At 39.8% G+C, this 19742-nt stretch overlaps 2 protein-coding genes across 2 annotated transcripts in view; both read left to right on the forward strand.

The window, feature by feature from the left end:
* LOC140277442 (matrix metalloproteinase-17-like) overlaps nucleotides 1-8719 on the forward strand; it is a 62838-nt gene extending 54119 nt beyond the window's left edge. The window contains exons 8-10 of the mRNA XM_072372469.1: nucleotides 707-859; nucleotides 1387-1644; nucleotides 7436-8719. Of these exons, the coding sequence (XP_072228570.1) occupies nucleotides 707-859; nucleotides 1387-1644; nucleotides 7436-7761 (737 nt within the window). The 3' untranslated portion in view covers nucleotides 7762-8719. The remainder of the gene's footprint in view (nucleotides 1-706; nucleotides 860-1386; nucleotides 1645-7435) is intronic.
* Nucleotides 8720-16300: 7581 nt separating this feature from the next.
* On the forward strand, nucleotides 16301-19457 carry LOC140277514 (T-box-containing protein TBX6L-like). The gene is made up of 9 exons (XM_072372582.1): nucleotides 16301-16316; nucleotides 16759-16906; nucleotides 17152-17254; nucleotides 17832-17996; nucleotides 18086-18232; nucleotides 18412-18488; nucleotides 18622-18695; nucleotides 18828-19041; nucleotides 19204-19457. The coding sequence occupies exons 1-9, from the start codon at nucleotides 16301-16303 to the stop codon at nucleotides 19394-19396; spliced, it is 1137 nt and encodes a 378-aa protein (XP_072228683.1). The 3' UTR covers nucleotides 19397-19457.
* Nucleotides 19458-19742: the final 285 nt, after the last annotated feature.

Consider the following 19742-nt stretch of genomic DNA (forward strand, 5'->3'; position numbering starts at 1 on the left):
AAGCACAAAGAAAAGAATGAGAATGAGAGTGGGGGAAGGTAGCTATAGATGCCCGACTGAGACAGCTGAAAGACTGCAGTCCAAAAATTTCATCTGGCTTTCATGCTTGCCCCCTGGAGGAATGACCCTGAGCTTCCCACTGTCCAGGGAATGACAAGAAACAGACTCATACTTTAAACAGTAGACGTGTTAGTGAAGTGTATTGAACATTTCTATACACCAACTTTTTCTAACTCTCCTGTTTTTAATGTAACTTACAAAAACATTAAATGTTTATGAGTCATTGCCACATTTTTTTTATCTTTTGAATTTCAGAAAATAATGTTTTGCTTGCTGTTCCAACTAGCTTTTGATATATGGAGTCTTCCTACTGCAAATTTCAGACCTCAGAACTGCTCCTTCTGGCAAGTCTGCAAAGTGTCAGACATAGTCTAATACCTAAATTTAAAGCTGACCATGGGGGGACCATTTACTCTGGGAGTACACGAGTAAATGTTGCCAAAGGTACAGGTGACAAAAAGACTTTAGAACTTTAGAAGAGAGGATTTGTGCTGTTGGAGTTAAACAAAAGTTTGTTTGTTATTATATGAAACTATTACACATTTCTGCCTAAACATGCTATTTGAACAAAATCTATTTTATTATCACAGTTTATGTATTTATGTATAGATCGACATCTATAGTAGTGCTGTCCTTTTTTTCATAGGGAAATATTTCTGGCGACTAACAAGAGAGAAAGACCTGGTGTCACTGCGCCCAGCTCAAATCCATCGCTTCTGGAGGGGCTTGCCAACTAATCTGGACAGCGTGGATGCTGTGTACGAGAGGCCCGGGGACCACAAAATAGTATTTTTCAAAGGTGTAGTATCAAAACAGTTGTATTCAAATAAGTAATTAACTGGTGAAGAAGAAAAAGATGAACGATGGGGAAGAGGAGGGAGTATTAGAGGAAGAAAAATGATAAGACAACAAAGTAGTTGTCTGGTTAAGGAGCTTCACAATCAAAGGATTTCCCCCTCTTACCTCCCCTCTTGCTTTTATAATTTAACTATGAACTAGACTCTGGGTCTGGAGCAGGTCCTACATTTTTTAGCAGCCACTATACGTGTTTGGCAGGAGAGTGCGAGTAGACATGATTTTCAGTTGCCCACAATCTTTAACTTTGCACTAGATGTCTTTAGATCCCTCACACTTTTTCAATGGGGAACACAGAGTAGTTTGAACAAAAATAATTGAGGGTAAAATTGATATTTGATTTAAAATGTCAAATTTGTGTACGTTACACATCTCTCGAGTCTCTTATCCTCTCGAATCCACTTTATTTCCTTAATCTGCTGTGAGTTATGTATGAAGTCTGTGTGCGTCTTTGTATTCACCTTTTTTTAGGTCTGAAATATTGGATATTTAAAGACAATATCGTGGAGGAAGGTTACCCTCGTCCTATCAGTGACTTTGGCCTACCCATGGAGGGTGTGGATGCAGCCTTTGTTTGGCTACACAATGAGAAAACCTACTTCTTTAAGGACAACTACTACTGGCGCTACGATGACCACCTGAGGCGAATGGACTTGGGTTACCCTAAAGACAGCACCCTCTGGAAAGGGCTGCCATCCCAGCTGGATGATGCCATGAGGTGGTCTGATGGTGAGTCCCGTTGAAGGATGTATTCCCTCTAGTGTTTTATAGTTCTTCCTACTTCTTATGGGCCTTTGCACAAGATTACTTAAAAACTAAGCAATATTGGCTCCTTAGGCAATAGCCTGTAACATTTTAATATATTTTAAAAACTTAATAAAAGGTTATTTACAGTTATCATCAGCCTTGACACAGTGGTGGTTTGGATCTAAATTTAATGAAACAGCCTAAATCACCTCTGTCCATGATAAATAAGACATTTCACCTACGACATTCAAGCCTTTCTTTTGTACCCATTTACTGTTCATATGTTTCATTTAAGTCCTTCCTTGCAAACACAATATGTTAGTGTAGCTGCATTATGCAGATTTAAGGTGCATTTGCATTGGTTTTAGGGGGAGGAGGGCGGTGGTGGATGTGTGTCAATAGCTTTTTTTCTTTTTATAATGCTATCTGTTATTTTGACACAACACAAACACGCACACACTTTTGGCCAACACTGTGCTTCACGTCCACAGAGTCAAACACATTCAAACCTTGGAGCTCGCCCAGTGTAATCATACTGTGCAGCTCCATTGCACCAGCTGAGTATTGAGGTCACAGTGGTCGCCTCCATCAGAACGTTATAGCTCCAGTCATCTGATCACATGAAGATTAGAGACCTTTAATGGTTTAACACCCTTTGATTAAGAATGGAGTCAGTTTTTTTCTGTTTGGCTTACTTAATCCCTCCCATAAAACCCTAAACATAAGCCACTTGGTCCTAAAACCTTAGGTCACTGGAAGCCAGGATGGCCCTAGTCTTCACTGCAGTGGTCAGATATTTATTGGTCTGTGTTCTATCTACTGAGCTTATAGACTCCCAGATCCCGAAGCTCTTTGATGAGTATAACAGCATGTATGTCTGTGTGTGTGTGTATGTGTGTGAGATAGAGAGAGTAGAGACCAGTCAATTGCACGGTTCTCACCCAGCTTCACCCCCGGCCATTATCACCACAGAGCCTGCGAGGGTAAACCTGCATGCACAAATGAACATAGACAGACCATGGGGCCTGGGAACTGGAGCCACATCAAAGCCTATTCTCTATTTGCTTCACCAGCTCTGTATGAATAGACAGGAAAAAAAATATAGACAGACACAGGGACAAAAAGAGTGATATGGCAGCTGGATAAAAAGAGGAGATACAATGACAACTGTTTTATGAAAAAGAAAAAGACGGGGGTATGGGTGACAAGTGGAAGAGAAGGGGAATCGAGAAGAGAAAGAGATACTAGAAAACATGAGAATGAAGAAATTAAATACAATGGATAAAAAGGAAGAGATGTTAAGGGAGATGATTTTATTTAGAGAACTGACAAGAAATTTCGAGTAACGTCAAAAGCAGTTAAACCATACGCTATAAAGTGACTATGAAGGGAAAGCATGATGTAATGATGACTACAACTGCTGTTGCTAACATTAAAGAACAAGGAGCAGTTTAGCTCTGTCTGGTCTAACAGAAATTTATTAAATTAGCAAGTCTTTGTAACCCCCTGACGAAGGAAATGACACTCCCACCTCTGTGAAAAAGTCAGATATTTGATATACACTTTTGTTCAGATGACCAAAGAATTTGAATGTGTTTTTTTCAGGTACCATTGGACACCTCAAAGACATGTCTTACGATGGTGTCACTTCACCATCTGTCTCTAAATGTGGACTTTTGTCTAACTGTATACTACCTCAATTCCTAGAGACAATTTGAACGTCTGCCACATCAAAGTTGCGAGCTAACTTTCCACAGGCATCGTCTCTGTCGTGCAAACAATGCCAACACCATCACCATGTGATGCTGCCTTACAAAGGTTGTGCTTGTTTTATAGATATCTCCAAGATCAGGACGTTTAGCCAGGGTGGGGGAAAAATATCATCCTGCAAGAATCATTTAAGATCCATTCTACACACTCTAAAATAGGCCACGTTGTTATTGTAAAAGGTCTATTCCATGTTAGGTGAATGCACCTATGACTCATTATTTATGATGTCCTTGAATGCTTTTACCCCCCCACTTAAAAACAATATAGAAACAATACACCAGAGACCAGAGAACTGTTATGTAAGACCCTGCACTGTTTTGGTGCAACTACAACACATTAGAAACTTACTGACATGTATTAATAAACTGCAAAAAAACTAAAAATGATTCTCTACTTTTCACAGAATTTTTGCCAAGCACTACTTGTTTTAGTAAAGATATTCTAGCAATTCTACAAAGGAAAGCAGTGTATCTGTTATTGTAAATTTACACCTTTAGTATGCAGAGCTGCAGAGAACAAAGATTCACCCTCTAAACTGCTCATATCTAAGTTTTCAGTTTGACTCTTTTAATATCGGTTTCTTATATAAACTAAGTCCGGTTAACCTAACCCTATGTTTTAGCTGCTAAATTAGCACACAGTGTCGGTAAACATGCTTAATAATAAAAACTACTCTCGGAAGTTTATAAAAAGATAAAAAGAAGCAAGCTTATGAAATCCATAATGCTATGCGAAATGCAGACATTTCAGAATGGTCTGTGACTCAGTCAGAGAACCTAAAGAAGGGCATTTTTGGCCAGAACTGGGTGATCTGAAAATGTATTCTCCAGCTTTTGACAGTTCTAGGACTTTTGCTCTTTGAGAAAAAGAAAAATTCAAGTTGAAAGGAAATTTTTTTTCATTTCTACACAGCTGGACTTCAAACAATGTTGATATGGTTAAGGAGGATGACCTTGTTTGTGTAAAAAGTGAGGACATAGTTGGGAAAGTGAATACGATATTGTTACAGGAGTCCTAAATTGATGTCAGATACACAGAAGAACAAATGTGTGTCAGTGCACCATACAGAGTCCCCAATTTTTATTTCTAAATGCTGCAGCCCAGCTTGAATACATACTAAGCCACATCAATCACAGGTAAAGTGAATTATCTTTTCACATAGTTACATGTCAACTGTAGGAACTATCCCAATGGACCAAAGCTTTCATGGAGTAGTTTGTCCTTACTTCTATTTCCACTGCAAGAACCAAGCTCTAAAAAATACCACAGGAACTTTAGAAAGGAAGTTATTTCTATAACCCCCTGTGATTTAAGAATCTTACCTCTGAAGCATTTGATCAGTTTCCATTCTTCTTTGACACTACAAGTTTTTGTACCATTTAAATGACCTGTTTGACCTGCATTCGTAAATGTACTGGGAAAACATTTAATTTGAAAGAAGACTTTGCAAAGGTGGAACTGCATAATTCCTAATAGATTAGGCAGCAAGTGAGCAGTCAAGGTAAAATCAGTTCAGTTTAATTTAATCTTTGATAAGATGTGTTAGAACCACAATGAATGCGCAATGACAGCTGGTTTTGTGAGGTGTACCTATTGAAAGCAGTCAGAGAAAGAACAACAGCTAGGCTGGCAACAAGATAATGGGCAAGCAAGGCTCATAGAGACACAAAATCCCTTCATAATATCACATTGTATTGCCATAAGAATTCGTATTAGCATGCCAAGGGGTTGTGTAAAACTTTATGGTGGTGCAAAAACTGGTGGGGCCTTTTTGTGGGAATTTTATTTCATTACAGTACAAGTTTAGTTGCTATTAGCTCAAGGGTCACCCTGTGACCTAATGACAACTTCCCTGTCATCTCACCACTCTACAAAAAGTTACACCCTACACAGAATTATGTATGTTCTTATAGAATTACTATTTTTTCATGTTTTGCCATAACATAATCATATCATAATCATATCAGGGAAGGAATTCAGACTTGACACCAGACTTTCGACGTTATCAAGATCAAGATTATGAACAGGAAATGGACTTCTGTGTTCCACAGATCAGCACAATGATCTATTCTTCCAATCTTCCTTCTAATTTAAACCAATGTAAACCAAAGCTACATTAAAGTTAGGAATTTTTTTCACCTTACTTTGCTTCATTTGACGTGTTTTTGCTATTCAATATCAAGGAAAAAGCAACAGAATGTAAATCAAGGACGTCAACTCTTACTCAACTACATAGCTGAAAAACTACTCACTCAAGAGCTACAGAGTTATAGACCTTGGAGCTCTTCTGTGTAAGCTCCAAAGCCATTTTCAGTGAGAGGACATTCTTCACTTTGCTCGGTCTCTTGTTTAGTTCTCGCCTCTTATTTGTTATTAATGAGCCACAGTTTTACCACGTTTACTTTTCTCTCCACATGTCACTCTCTGTACCCAGTTAATGAAGTAAATGAATAGGAATCAGGTGGATGGCCTTGGACAAGGCAGTTACTTTCCACTTAACTAATTTCATTTATGAGCTGCAGGCAAAGGAATCAAAGACCATCAAAACTCTTTTAATGTAGAATTCAGTGGATTCATTTTTCACTGTCAAGTCTGTGACTTAACGCTGCTGATTTTTTTTTTGTTTGTCTCAAATTAATTAATTATTTTTTATAGTAGGATCAGAACCTATGTTTGACTTGCTACGAGCGAAAAGAGCATGTGATAAAAGGACTGACCTCAGCATCGATATCATCTGATACTGGCTCACAACCAGGTGGCATTTTTATCAGGTATACAAAGTGCCAAAGCCCATTTGTTATTTTGAGGGCTCTAATTAACTGAAGTGCCCCAGAGTGAAAGGACAGGCAGTGGCTTGTACGTCAGTAGTGACAGCGCAGTTATGAAGGCAAAATGTCCATGAGGGTTTTCTTTGTTCTGCTCTGGCCGACATGCTCAAAAATACCTTTTTGAAATGACCTGAATCCTTTTTCCTTAAGTCATTTTGTTCTTCAGACAGGATGCAAATATATTGGAGTGTTATTTCAGTCAGAATATATTCACATTCTATCATACATGTGTGCTTGTCTTACATGGTCTAATTAAGGGTTATTTGTACACACTCCTACTGGTGCTCAATTATCCATTGTCTTTCACTGTGGGTGCTCAATCTTGCAGCTATAAATAGCCAAGTTATTGCTCAACATCCACGTCTAAAGGCAGGTATTGGACCTAATATTTAGTTCAGATTAATTGTCCTTCTGTCTGGTTGAATCTCAAACTAACCATGACACCACCTAACAATGACATTAAAATAAAAGCCTGTGACACACAATGCTGGTCTGGTTATTGTTGCTCCTGTGTCGGTAGTGCACAAGCCTGTCACAGCAAGATTTATTTCACATATTAATAAATTGCCCCCCCCCCTCTGACAAATGTAATTGCTGGCCGTGTTATATTAACCTGCGTCTGCAGGAGGTGTCAAGGGTGAATGAGCATACTGGGTCTCACAGTTTTTTGCACAGTGAGCATCTTTCTGATACAATAAGTTTCAATACATTTGCGAATTATGAGAATTATCCTGTTTTGTTTCCCTCGTATCTCTATCCTAGCAATTCAGTCGCATCGAAATGTGTTCTTAAGAAGATAAAGCTTGAGTGCCGTGTTAGGGTGCATATTACATTGTGTACTGATGTGAATGCTCCTTTCCAACATTTGTTGGAGGGAGATGCAGCTGTTATATTCAATAAAAACACATTGACATGCACCCTTGCACTGTAATCCCAGCTTTTCTCCAATTATTCCCACTGTGTCTCTGACAGGTGTCTTGTGGAGTATGAGTATGAAAATACTGAACATAAACTGTTTGCACTCTGGATCAATGATTCATGAAATGAAGGCCCTTCATGTTGTATCTGTTCTGTGCTTGTTGTGCAGTCATGATGAGAACAAAGACATTTCTCCACCTTCTGTGTATAATAAAGTTAATTATGTGGTCCTAACCCCCTACCCTTTGTCTCTAAAGGTTCGTCCTATTTCTTCAAGGGGAAGGAGTACTGGAGAGTGCCTGGCAGTGACATGGAGGTGGAGGCAGGATACCCCCGCCTCATTGCGAAAGACTGGCTGCTGTGCACTGAAATGCAGTCGGACTCTCCGGACACAGAGGCCAAAAGCACGGAGACGAGAGTCAACGTGCACCGCCACCCAGACCATGCAGAGAATGGATACGAGGTGTGTTCCTGTACTTCAGACAATGCCTCGCCGTTAGGCGGCCGCCCCTCCCCATCTCCCATCTGGCTTCTGCCACCTATTTGGACACTCTCAGTGACTCTCTGCTCTGGACTGCTATGATGCTAAAGCATGGGGCAGGATTCTGTACAGTGGACAAACCAACAACTGGAAAATGTTGACATTATACAATTTTGTATCTTTTTGCTCTGATTCTGCAGTTATTTATTCAACGTGATCATTTTGGGGCACTGCCAACAAAAGTACAGGCACCATCCGAATTTGAACTTTGTTTTGTTTGTTTTTTACTTTTGAATTATCAAAAATCTGCATCTCAGCAAGCAAAGCTGTAGCTGATCAGAAATGTATTTTCCACAGGTTGAAGCAAGTTAATGGCAACAAAGCCTACAAAACAGATACTTTATAGGGTTGGGTCAGAAATTGGCTCAAAACTTGACCAAAAATCCTAGTTTCTCACTTACCTTATGTGATTTTCAGGCACGTGGATGGTGAGATCCTATCCCTCGCCAACACGCTGGAGATTAAAGGAATTCCATTTAACAAATGAGTTTAAGGTTATCCTGGTTAACTCACAGAGCTCATACTTTTCTTAGTATCTGAAATTAAAACTGTTTACAAAAAAGGCCATGGAATTATCCAGAGTAACATGGACTGCGCCACTGAATTTGAACCCAAAGTATTTTGTCAATGCTGTCAGCATAAATTTGATTTATTCTATTTTTTTATTAGGGATACAAACATATATCCATTTGTGTGTGCTTGCGATGAGCATGAACGTTTGGATGCGCCCGCTCTTGTACGGATGACTAGGTGGGTGGACCAGCTTCCTTATTCAAATCTGTTGACTTCAGAGTGAAGAACTGCTGCTCATGATCCTCACCATCAAATGCAGGTGCATTTTAATGTTTAATTTGCATTGCTTTGATCAGGTCATAGAGTCTTTTTTGCGTGATGGGCAATTTCCGGTATCGCCTCCAGCTCCATCATCGTGGACTCTCAATTTATTCTTGCTGTAAAGACATATTTACCGATATTTCAGTTGAAAGTTCTGCAATTATTGCATCACTGTGTATATTTTAAGCTGTTTTTTTTATGTAAAATATTTTTGTAGAAAAATAAAAAGAATAAACATGAATGAATTCATTGGCTTGTTACATGAAAATTGTTATCAACAAAGTTACTTTGAGTACACACTCCTGCGACTATGTGGGCTGAGTGTAATGTTGTAGCGTTACTGAAAGGGAGCCGAGGCTTTAAGGCGGGTGAAGATAACATGACAGCTTGCAGACACCAGCTGGGAGCAGCTCTCAATCTTTTCTGATGTTCTTAGGCATGTTTTTTTGTCTTGTAATGGTCATCGCTGTTAATCAGGAATGCAAATCGCAGCATATCAATCACATCCCCGATCACTTTGACTGACTCTGCTGGCAGAGCATTATACAGCGTGCTGAGGCTTCTCAAAGAATAAGTATCAGAGACAAAATGTCACCTAGTCCAAAAATATTCCCCTGCTTAGAAACTTCTATCTCAGAGATCAAAGTCAACAGGATGTTAGGCCTGTCTAGTCTTGGTAGACAAGCATGCAGAAGAAGGTTTGTTAGAACCATCCCTGCATAAAACATTTCACCAATGTCCTGATCATGCACAAACACAAAATGTGCACACTGAGGATGGTGTTTGTGTTGCTGTTTGTTGGTGTACTCTACCCCAGAGCTACAGATGCAATCCCACCTATAGAATGCAGATCCATAACTTTACTCTGTTTTGAGGTAAAATTAAGTTTAAAAGTTTAAAAAGTCACTCATTCACCACTTGTGCCAACGGCAGCATGTTTCCTTCCTTTCTTCTGACACACTCCACTGGTATTAATTAACTGGGGTGGTTCAGCAGTCACGAGGAGAGCACCTGCGCTCACAGGCAAATGCAGCAGGGATGGGTCACGATCTGTGTGTGCGTTGTGTCTAATAGGGTATAAATTAAAAGACGAGTTGAGGACCAATTATATGTGTTGATTTAAGGAATTCTAGAATATTAATGAAAACATATTTCTTTTACAAAAGTCTTCATCCATGAAGAGTTTATCATAGATATGTGGTGCTGTCAATTCTTGAGCGACTAGAAACAAAACTGCTTGCAAAGCGAATAGCTTGCATTGGACTGGCATATGTGTGTATAGCGAGTGTTTAGAAAATAAAGAAACAAGAAGAGAGAAAGTCAGCAGCGGTAATAGACTGATGGAGAGGTTAGACACACACAAGCTAACTGAAAATTGGTAGCCAAAGAACTAAACCACCAACAAACATAGCAGAAAACAAACAAGTAGAGAGAAAGAAACTAAATGCCATCTCTGGAGAGACAAAGATAAGAAAGCAATCTAGCTGAAAGCAAACATAATCCATAAGGAATATGTTTCCACACTACAGCTGTTGGTTCAGTGTGTTGAAGAACATTTGTTTTTAATACAATTTGGACTTCATTTTAACATTCTTACAGTTGTACAGGCTAAAAACAAGGTGTCTAGCCAGATCAATTTATTTGGAGGTGACACCTGAAACGGTTGGCAGTGTTGTTAATGGTTTTTCATCAGTCAACGAACTGCACAACGATACTAATTCCGTAGATCAAATCCAAAGCCAGAAGTTGGTGTGTAGATTGTACATTTCAACATTTGATTGTTCATGTTTCTTGCTCTGTTTTGCATCTTTTAAGAGATTAAGTTGGAATTGGTTGGAATTTTGCTTTAAAATGTACATTTCTATACTTGTAACTCTGGTAGTTGTGTCATCTCACAACCATGGACATTTTTGTTCAAGCAAATGCCAGATGTTAAGACCTTTTACAAGCACAGCAGATCACCGTGAAATCCATCACATCTCTGAGTTCAAATTGAATATGTGTGTGCGTGAGGGGATGTGAGAGAGGGAGATGTATATAGAGTGTCTGTTTTATCTTTGACAAAGAGTGCTCAGCAGTACAGGTTCCTGAGCAAATGAGCAAGTGCAGCAAGTGCATCCCTGTTTCTCAGTTACTGGGAACAAAGTCATAGTTTTACTTGCTCACGTTTGTCTTTTTGAAAATACAGATTTTATAACTGAATAGAATATGGAGATTATATTTTAGTTGAACTGCGGTCACAAACTGTAAGTGGAACATAGGAAAACATAATCTAATGTATTGTGAATAAACTTGCTCGGCACACTGTATCCACACAAACTTTAAATTAGCTCAAATTTAGGATTGTACTGTAGCTGAAGTCCTGAAATATTTTTCTAACATTGGCTGCCCAACTCACCCAGTGTTTTAACTTGTGTTTAAACAGCACTGTACCCAGCCTTTCGCCCAATGGCAGCTGCGATAGACTCCAGATTAAGCAGCTATAGAAAATGGATTGACGGATGGATGTTCATGATGCACGCTTGGTTTCCAAATCCCCTACAGTCTAACTAGTCTAGACTAGCGCTAGTGACTGTATCTTACATAATACATGAGGTCAGGTGGTAGAAATGCTGGAAACTTGTTTTTAATAATAATTTACCACAGAGCCCCGCTAGTTAGGTAAAGCAAAATGAGTTTGCACCTCATTTAAAAAATATAACAGTGCACACATGCTCAGATGTGACATAAATTCCACTCAAAGCTCCATATTTGCACTCTTCTATCACCCGGTAATTAGTTATGTATGTAAGCTCATGTGTCAAGACTCTCAGGAAAATCCCTCTCTTTAGACCGAAATGGTGGTAATAAGGGAGAGGCGCAACATTTGTTGTAACTGTCCTTTCACCCCTCCGCCTGTCATCACACACACATCAAACAGCTCAGAGCAGGACCCCTGAGGCTGGCGCAGGTGTGGAATATACACCACAGTTTTCTGAACACCTGACAAAGTAAAATGCTTGAGTCACTGGAGGTGGTGTGAGGTAAATGGGTTGTGGGATAGATGCTTTTGAGCAATAATACACCTCTCCTGCCAACGAAATGAAACATAGACTGAAACTGAAGCCTATGTAAGAAACGTGGAAAGTTGCAAAACCTTGTACCTATTTTCATCACATGCAGGCATAAATGAACATGAAAGATTTATGAGTTACAAAATCCTAACATCTAACTCTCACACTGTAGTGTACAAAAAAAATGATTGGCATAACAGGTATGCAAATCTATTTAAATATATGAGGCACTGCTGGCCAGCTGTAAAGCCTTTGCCAGTGATAGTAGGAGTAAAGGCCTTCAGGTGCAATTTCCGATAATAGCAGAGCTTCTGTTGGCCGGGCAGAGCCAATCGATTGGTCTAAAATTAACCAAACAGTGGCTGAAATATCTGCTGGTGAAGCAATTTCCTGCAAAAAAATGGAAAGTGGTGTCTCATGGTCTGAGAGTTTACTGGTCTGTAAACTGGGATATGCAGCACCCAGCAGAAATCTTCCTTTATAATCTTTGCAGTTTACAGTCATCTATAGTAAGCAACCGACATTATGACATAAATTATATTATGACATAATCTGGGACAGTTTAAAACTATTTGAATAACTCTCTTTATGGTTGAAAACTAAGCATGCCATACAAACACTCAGCCAGGTGCTTTAATAATAATCGTCTTCGAGGCACTAAGCAGACAGGTGAAATCAACACTCACTGTTTGTGCTGTGCTGCCCCCTGCTGGTAAGTTATATGGCATCAACATAAATAAAAGACAGATTCCCATGCTACCTGCGAGGTCAGATCAAGCATGAAGGTGCTTGACTAAGAAATCACTCAAACAGATGAGATATTCATCTTCTGTTTTTTGGTCTACAATGTTTTCAAGTCATTATCCATATGAAATGTTTACATCACAGACCAAGACTTGGAATTGGATTGAGTTTGCCCGGTTAAAGCCTTTCCAGTCTTTCACTGGACTCCTTCTGGATTCTTTCTAAGCCAACAGAAGCACGGCAGATAACTGCAGGGATCTGCATTTCCCCAGGCTTCTGGCTAAGAATTTCAGTGGGCTTCTGTTCAGAGGCTTAAAGTGAAGTACAGCCCCCCTGTGTTTTACTTGACACAGCAGGCTGGGGGAGTTTGAATTTCTGACCTGTCAAAAAGTTATATTTATTAATATGTAAATTCTTTATGGAACTTTTGAAATATAATTGCCGCTCTGGAGTCTGTGTTTGAAGGCTGTGAGCTGGCTTTATAAATTATTGTCTTTTAAGAAAAAAATCTTTTCAGTTTCCTTCCTTCTTTCTGTCTATCAATCCCTTCCAGTCTCCAGTGAATTTTCTCAAAGGTTTCTTCCTCATCTTTCACTCCTTTCCCTTCTGCCATCACTTTTTGTTGCACTAGTCTCTTTTTCTCACTCTGTTCTCTCCGTTGTTATTTTCAAACATTTCATCAATTTCTCTCAGCACTTTTCCCCACTTCTACTTTAAGTTCTCTTAATTTGTGACAACTTTCACGTTACAAGCTGACGACCCGCTTTTCCTCTCTGAATTTAAAGGCCTCCTTGACACTATCTTACAGCACATAGACTTTCAGATTCGGAGAAACACTATACACTTGAAGGAATGTTGTTCATTAACCCAAGGACTCTGGGCCTAACCTGCGGCCACAGATTGCCCTAATTGCTCCTAATAAAGTATTTACCTCATCTGCAAATGTATTACAGAGCTGTTATTACTAAGACTCACTAGAAAAAGAACACTATACAACTAGTAAAAATTGATTAAATCACTACTAGTGGAAGGTTTCAGTCAGCTAAACTTCCCACGAAGCAGCTGCGCTTTCAAGGAGCCTTTGTTTGACAGGCAATTGAAGCCAACATACGTTCCATCAGTAACAACATGTTACTGTCCGGTTTAGTCACGTCGTGCTTTAGTTTAGGCAGTAACATTAGATCATGGTTACGTCTACAATGAATAGCTCACGCAACCGTCACGCACCTGGACACATTTTGCTGGTTGCCCGAGTTACCGGTAAACAGAACATGTAGCCCAAGGAATCAGGTTGCACACTTTAATTCAATTCAGTTTTATTTATGTAGCGCCAAATTACAACAAATGTCATCTAAAGGCACTTAAATAATATAGTCCAATGCAAGCCAGTTGGAGTTCAATTAATTGTAATCATAATCCAATGAAATCCAATTAATTAATTTCAAAATAATCCAATTAATTTATATAGAGCCAATTCAAAAACAATATCCTAGCTAAGGAAACCAAGAGATTGCACCAATACCTTAGGGAGGGGAACAGTTTCCCACATGCATACGGTACCTGTCATAGAGCACTAAAGTGAATTCATCTATCATTCAGACAGTTTTTTTGTCAAGGTGTTGAGTTTTGATTTTTTTTTTCCTGTTTTGGTTGTTGGGTTGCTTTATTGGCTGTTTTAGTTTGCCTTGTTCTGTCTTGCTTCCTGTGACTGTTACAGTCTCTGTCTTGCGTGTTTTTACCTGCGTCTTGTTACACTTTCAGAACTATCTGTAATGGATTTCTGTATTTTGCCAGCTCACCTACACATTTTCCCAACAACTGCTTGTTTGCTCCTCAAGTTTTTTTTTTTTTTCAGTCTCTGCCATGAGGGCTGCCTCTCATTTTCACATACTTGTTACTTTGTCCTGCGTTTGGGATCCTCTCCCTGCCAACTCTTCATTCACAATTTTATGCTACATTACAGTTTCACTACGCTTCCATCAATTATCGTTTCAGATCTATAATCAGATCCAGCATCAGTTTTCTGTGACAGTCCTTCTGGCTGATGGTTGTTTAGAAATTCATCCATCCCACCCCCTGAAAAACACAAATCCTTTTCCCAGGAAATGAAATGTCTTTAGTCGAACACCTTGACATTTGTACAAGTTCCAACCCACTTTCAGTTCCGCTGTATCCAAGTGGTGAACCAAACACACTGCCACATCTGTAGGCTACCTCCATGGCGTAATGTGCTGCATGTTTCTGCTGCAGTTTCGACTCGCATGTTAAAACCACAGCATTTCCTGTGCCGTAAGATATTTTTACTGCAGAGCTGATGCATTAAAGCAAGCAAAACTAATGCTTTGCAAAAGACCTACAGATAACATCTCACATCTTCAGTCAATGTTGCTTTCACCTTTCCATTCACATATGCAGTTTACAGTTTGTTGCTTAAAATCTAATGTAATTAAATTACAAGAGTTTATTGAAATTGGCAATGAAGTACTGCCCAGCCTGATGGAATATCATTAGCTGAGGCAGATGTTGTTGCATAGTTGCAGAGGTGACACATGCCACAGGCAGAAACAGCGAAAATTCCATCTTCAAGCCTGAGGTTGATTTGAGCAGAGGAGAAATGTTTCGACATGTCTTTAGTTGGAGCAAAGAATACTTGGAGAGGTAACGAGCCACTCACTTTCTTCCTTTAAAAAATGTTCTAAACTCTACAGAACATTGTATCTGCATAGATAATATGGCAATATTGTACAGTATGTTCCACAGTGTCCTCAAATGAAACATCTCAGTATTCTCATACATTGCATTTATGCTTTGAAAATATATAAATCTTCTTGGATCGCTGTCCTTCACTTTTACACCTCTTTATTGCAGAAATTACAGCAGAATGTCTGCAAGCTCCTCAATCCCTAAAACAAAATTGAGCTTGTAAAGCATTATGTTGAACTATTATCTTGATACAGATTATGTTTGACCAGTATTTGCAGATATTATGAGTTTCCATTTGTGGTCAGCTCACTGAGACTTCATGCATAACTCAGACAAAACTTTCAAATAAAAAAGATGAATTCACTGGGTTGTTAACCTTTAACATTGTCCTCTACAATTCTCCTGCTCTACCCTTCCTCCCATCACTCTTTCATGTGAACTGACTGTTAATTGCTGGCTCCGTTGGAGAGGCCGCTCTCCTTACAGGACACTTGAAAGATAGCATGATTCAGGGGTGGGGGGCTGTAGGGAGTGAAGCCATTTGGTAGGATTAAGAGCATTGTCAAGCATTGTCAAAGCCAGACCCAACCTGTTACCTCTGTGGTCTCTCATCTAGTTCTCAATACACATTCAAAGCTGCTGGAAAGGGGCCTGATTGTCCCCCAGACATTTTGAAATTCTGACCTTTGTTGCCATTTGAATTGCATGGAAGAAAAATCAGGAAAAAATATTTAAAATATGTCATGTCTGCAGACAATTACTTGTTTGATCAGCTAAGCAGGCGTTGCGTTTGTTTTTGAGTCCCTAAGAGTAAGTTAAAAGGTGATCCCTTTGTTAAGACATTGTTTGTTTCTTTGTTGTCTCTGAACAAAATCAATGCCACTGCCACAGAAGTGCATTAGAAGTGGTTTGAAGGTTAAAATAAAACTTTTTACCCCAATATGCAAGTGGCCTATAATGAAATTTGAATATGAGGACACCACCATCTACAATCTTACAGCAATGTGACTGAAGCCAGTAGTTTAAAAGAAAAAAAAAATAAACTTCAGGTAATGTTCTCACCTGCCTCCTTAGTTCTCTCTGACCACACCCCTCAGGGGCTGTTTAGACCACACCCTCTCCATGATGACCAATCAAGTTCAAGACTCAGACCATTCCAGGATAGAGACCCCCAGAGTAAGTGACTGTAGTTCAAACCTAGAGCAGTAGTTTCTGTGAGTTGGAGTTGGTGGTGAGGACACAGTAACATGCCCAATATCTCTGGTAAGCGGAATCTTTTTGGATATAACTACGTCGTTTAAGCATGCACTGGACCTTTACTGAAATGATTTGGTTCCGTATGCCTGAGTTCATAAAGTATTTAGATATTGTTTAACTTGCCTTGTTTTTAATGACTGATTCATGCAATGATAGAGTTCTACCAGTGCATAAGAACATGACATAATCTGTCTTTAATGTTTTATTGATTTGAAGAGGACTGTCAAGCTAAGAATGAATGAAGATCTTTTATCACTTGAGCAAAACATTTTAAGTGGGACACCTCAAAATGAGTTCTGCATTATGTTTTTCTCTGTTTTTTATACACCACTAATTAAATTTGCACTCTAATGAGTCATTCATGTACTATACCACTACAGCTGAAAACTGTTATTTTTTCAGTAACTTCTCTGACTTTTTTAAATGTATTCCCCTAATTTCTTTACAGACTCCCAAACGAATGTAAGCATGCCCCTGCCCCAGTCAGTATCTCACTCATACCAGCAGGGCTGCATCAGGATGACTCTGGAGAATGCAGAACTCTGGGAGTCCTTTCACCGCATCGGAACAGAAATGATTATAACAAAACATGGCAGGTAACTGGTGGCTCAGCTGGATTGTGACTGAATTAAGAATGGAAATTTATTTGAATCTTTTAAGATGTTTTTCTGTTATCTGAAAATATGTTGAACATGACTTTACGCCAGTGTCAGGGCAGATATTTTGAACTTATATGTGAGCTTGATTGTGTTTCAAGGACAATAGAAAATGATAAGATTATTCCTTATGGGGCACTGAACAAACTGCGTGGTTTCCAACCATCTTTGTGCATTTGCTTTAGGAGAATGTTTCCACACTGCAGCATCAGTCTGTCAGGGCTCCAACCTTTTGCCAGTTATGTCATCATGGTGGACATGGTTCCTGTGGACAGCTTCAAATACAAGGTATGATCAACGCATCTTGATGAAGCTCAGACTGCAGTAAGTAAAAGCCAGCAGTCTGCAGTCAGACGCTGTTCTGCCCACTCTGGATGAAGCCGTCCACTGCTGCATATCAAAGCCTTTCATTGCTTCCTGTTTGTGTACTCTCGGCTGGAAGCCCAATCAATTAGCATCCCTCCTCATTCTCTGCCTGTGAATGAGGAACAGTCAGCCATCCATACTTTCAACAGCTCCTATCATTTGTTGTGCCCCATTTGCTTACATGTATTGCTTTCAGCACAGAGTTGGGAACGATGTAGTGTAAATCAAAATACTTGGGGAGAGCTTTGAGGGATGTTTGCAATGGTGAATCTGTTCACGTTTTTTTAAATTCAAGTGAACAGAATACTGTATATTAAATCACAATGTAAAGAGGAGTCATGCTATACATTAAAAATAACACCCACATAGGTTGTATTGTGCTAGCTATCGTAAGAAGGAAAAGAAAGGATTTGGGCCTCTTGGCGGATTCAGATTAATCACTCATATCCTGAGGTCTCACACTTGGTAACGCTGAGTTCCCCCCCCCCTTTCTCTGTAGTGGAAGAGGGAGCAGTGGGAGGTCGCAGGGAAGGCAGAGCCCCAGCCCCCGTGTCGGACATACATGCACCCCGACTCCCCTGCTGTTGGAGGGCACTGGATGAAGCAGTCGATGTCTTTTCTCAAGCTGAAGCTCACCAACAATACCTTGGATCAGCACGGTCATGTAAGGCAATGCATTCCTTTAGGAGATGAAATTGTACTATGTCATGTCTTGTTTGTTCTAAGTTTCCTTTGCTCTTTTTAAAATATCAGATCATTCTTCACTCCATGCATCGCTACTACCCACGGTTTCACGTGATCCAGGCAGATAGTCCATACACTGTGCGCTGGGGCTCCGTTCAGACATTCTCATTCCCAGAAACCGTGTTCACTGCTGTCACTGCCTACCAAAATCCAAAGGTAGAAATTTAAATAAACACTCCTCATAAGTCCCATCAAACATTCGACTCTTTCTCTTAACAGCCAACCTCACATCATATTGTGTCATTGTCTGTGGCAGTTTTGCAAAACATTCAACCAACAAAGGTGATTCTGCTTGCTTGAAAACAACACACTAATACTCTCCTTGCTTTGTGTAGATTACCAAATTAAAGATTGATCACAACCCATTTGCTAAAGGATTCAGGGAGGGAGGCACCCATTCTCACAGTAAAAGGTAAACTGTTTTTGGCATTGCAGTTAACACATTTGGATGTAGCAGGCACATCTGTAATACCATGCCAATGTTTCTATTATGGGGTTTTCTTTGGTTTTAAATCCATTTAAACGCTGTACATGTATTTCTACAGGTGTCGTTCAGGTAAAAGCCCCCCTGCAAAAAGGCCCACAGAAGACGGGAGAGATCTTTGCAGCCATTCTCCGGGTAATTAATTGTCTTTGCAATCACACAGTTTGTATCCTATTAAATCATACTATGTCATCAGATTGTATGAGTTAGAGTTAGAAGTCCTCTGAAAAGCAGCTCACTTCTGTGAATGTTGCATTTCCCTGTCAGGCCTGCAGAGGATGCCCTCCACATCTCGGCCAGCACAGGCAGAGAGGGATCAGGCCTTCTCACAGCAGTCACTGAGGAGGAGTCACCTCTCAGCCTGGGCTCTGGAGCAGGACTCATCAGAGAGTATACATGCTGAGCCCCTGGAGCTGCGGGACTATGACTACAGCTATGAAGAACAGATGGTGCCTGCATCCGTGGCATACCAGCCTTACAGGTCCAAATATCAGTTAGCATTCAATAAGTGTGTGGGAAAATGAAAAGTCACGATGAAACATTGATGAAACAGAATAAACTCAGCGACTGCTTGACTTGCTGAAGCTGCATCACCGAGACGTTGCATGACATTGCACTTCATGCTGCTATTTCTCTCCTCCAGGTCTGTGGAATATGCCAGACTCCCTTTCTCATCCAGTGAATTAGATCCAGCACAGACCATCCTCCACCCTCCACCTCCCCCACCCTCCACAACCAAACTGGGCACCCATCAGCAGGGCTACCACCAGCATCACCACCAACACAGCAATACATCAGATTGGAGCCAGTATCCACTTTTCTCCTACTCCTGTTGATGAACTTTGAACCTGTAAAATGATGGCATCATTAATAGAAGATAAGATCACAAACAAATAGATTGAGGGGAAACACAAATTTGTCACTTTGAGCTAAAAGAGCTCGTTTGAAATACTTCTTAGACCTTGCTATATATTTAAGAGTAGTTTAAAATCTTGTTATTTTCTTTAAAAAGAAATCCTGTTTGCCCAAAAAAAGCTTTGTTCTAATGCATTTCTAATATGCTCCCACAAACAAGGCTAATTTTAGCTTTCCCAGTTGTCTGTACCAAAGCAGATGTGGTGTGTGTGTTTTTGAAGGAAACACACATACTGTTCTGTATCCTGTCAACTGGGAAATGAAAAT

Source organism: Leuresthes tenuis, unplaced genomic scaffold, assembly GCF_036924035.1.
Source record: "Leuresthes tenuis unplaced genomic scaffold, fLeuTen1.0.hap1 SCAF_19, whole genome shotgun sequence".
In the NCBI taxonomy this organism is placed as follows: Eukaryota; Metazoa; Chordata; class Actinopteri; order Atheriniformes; family Atherinopsidae; genus Leuresthes; species Leuresthes tenuis.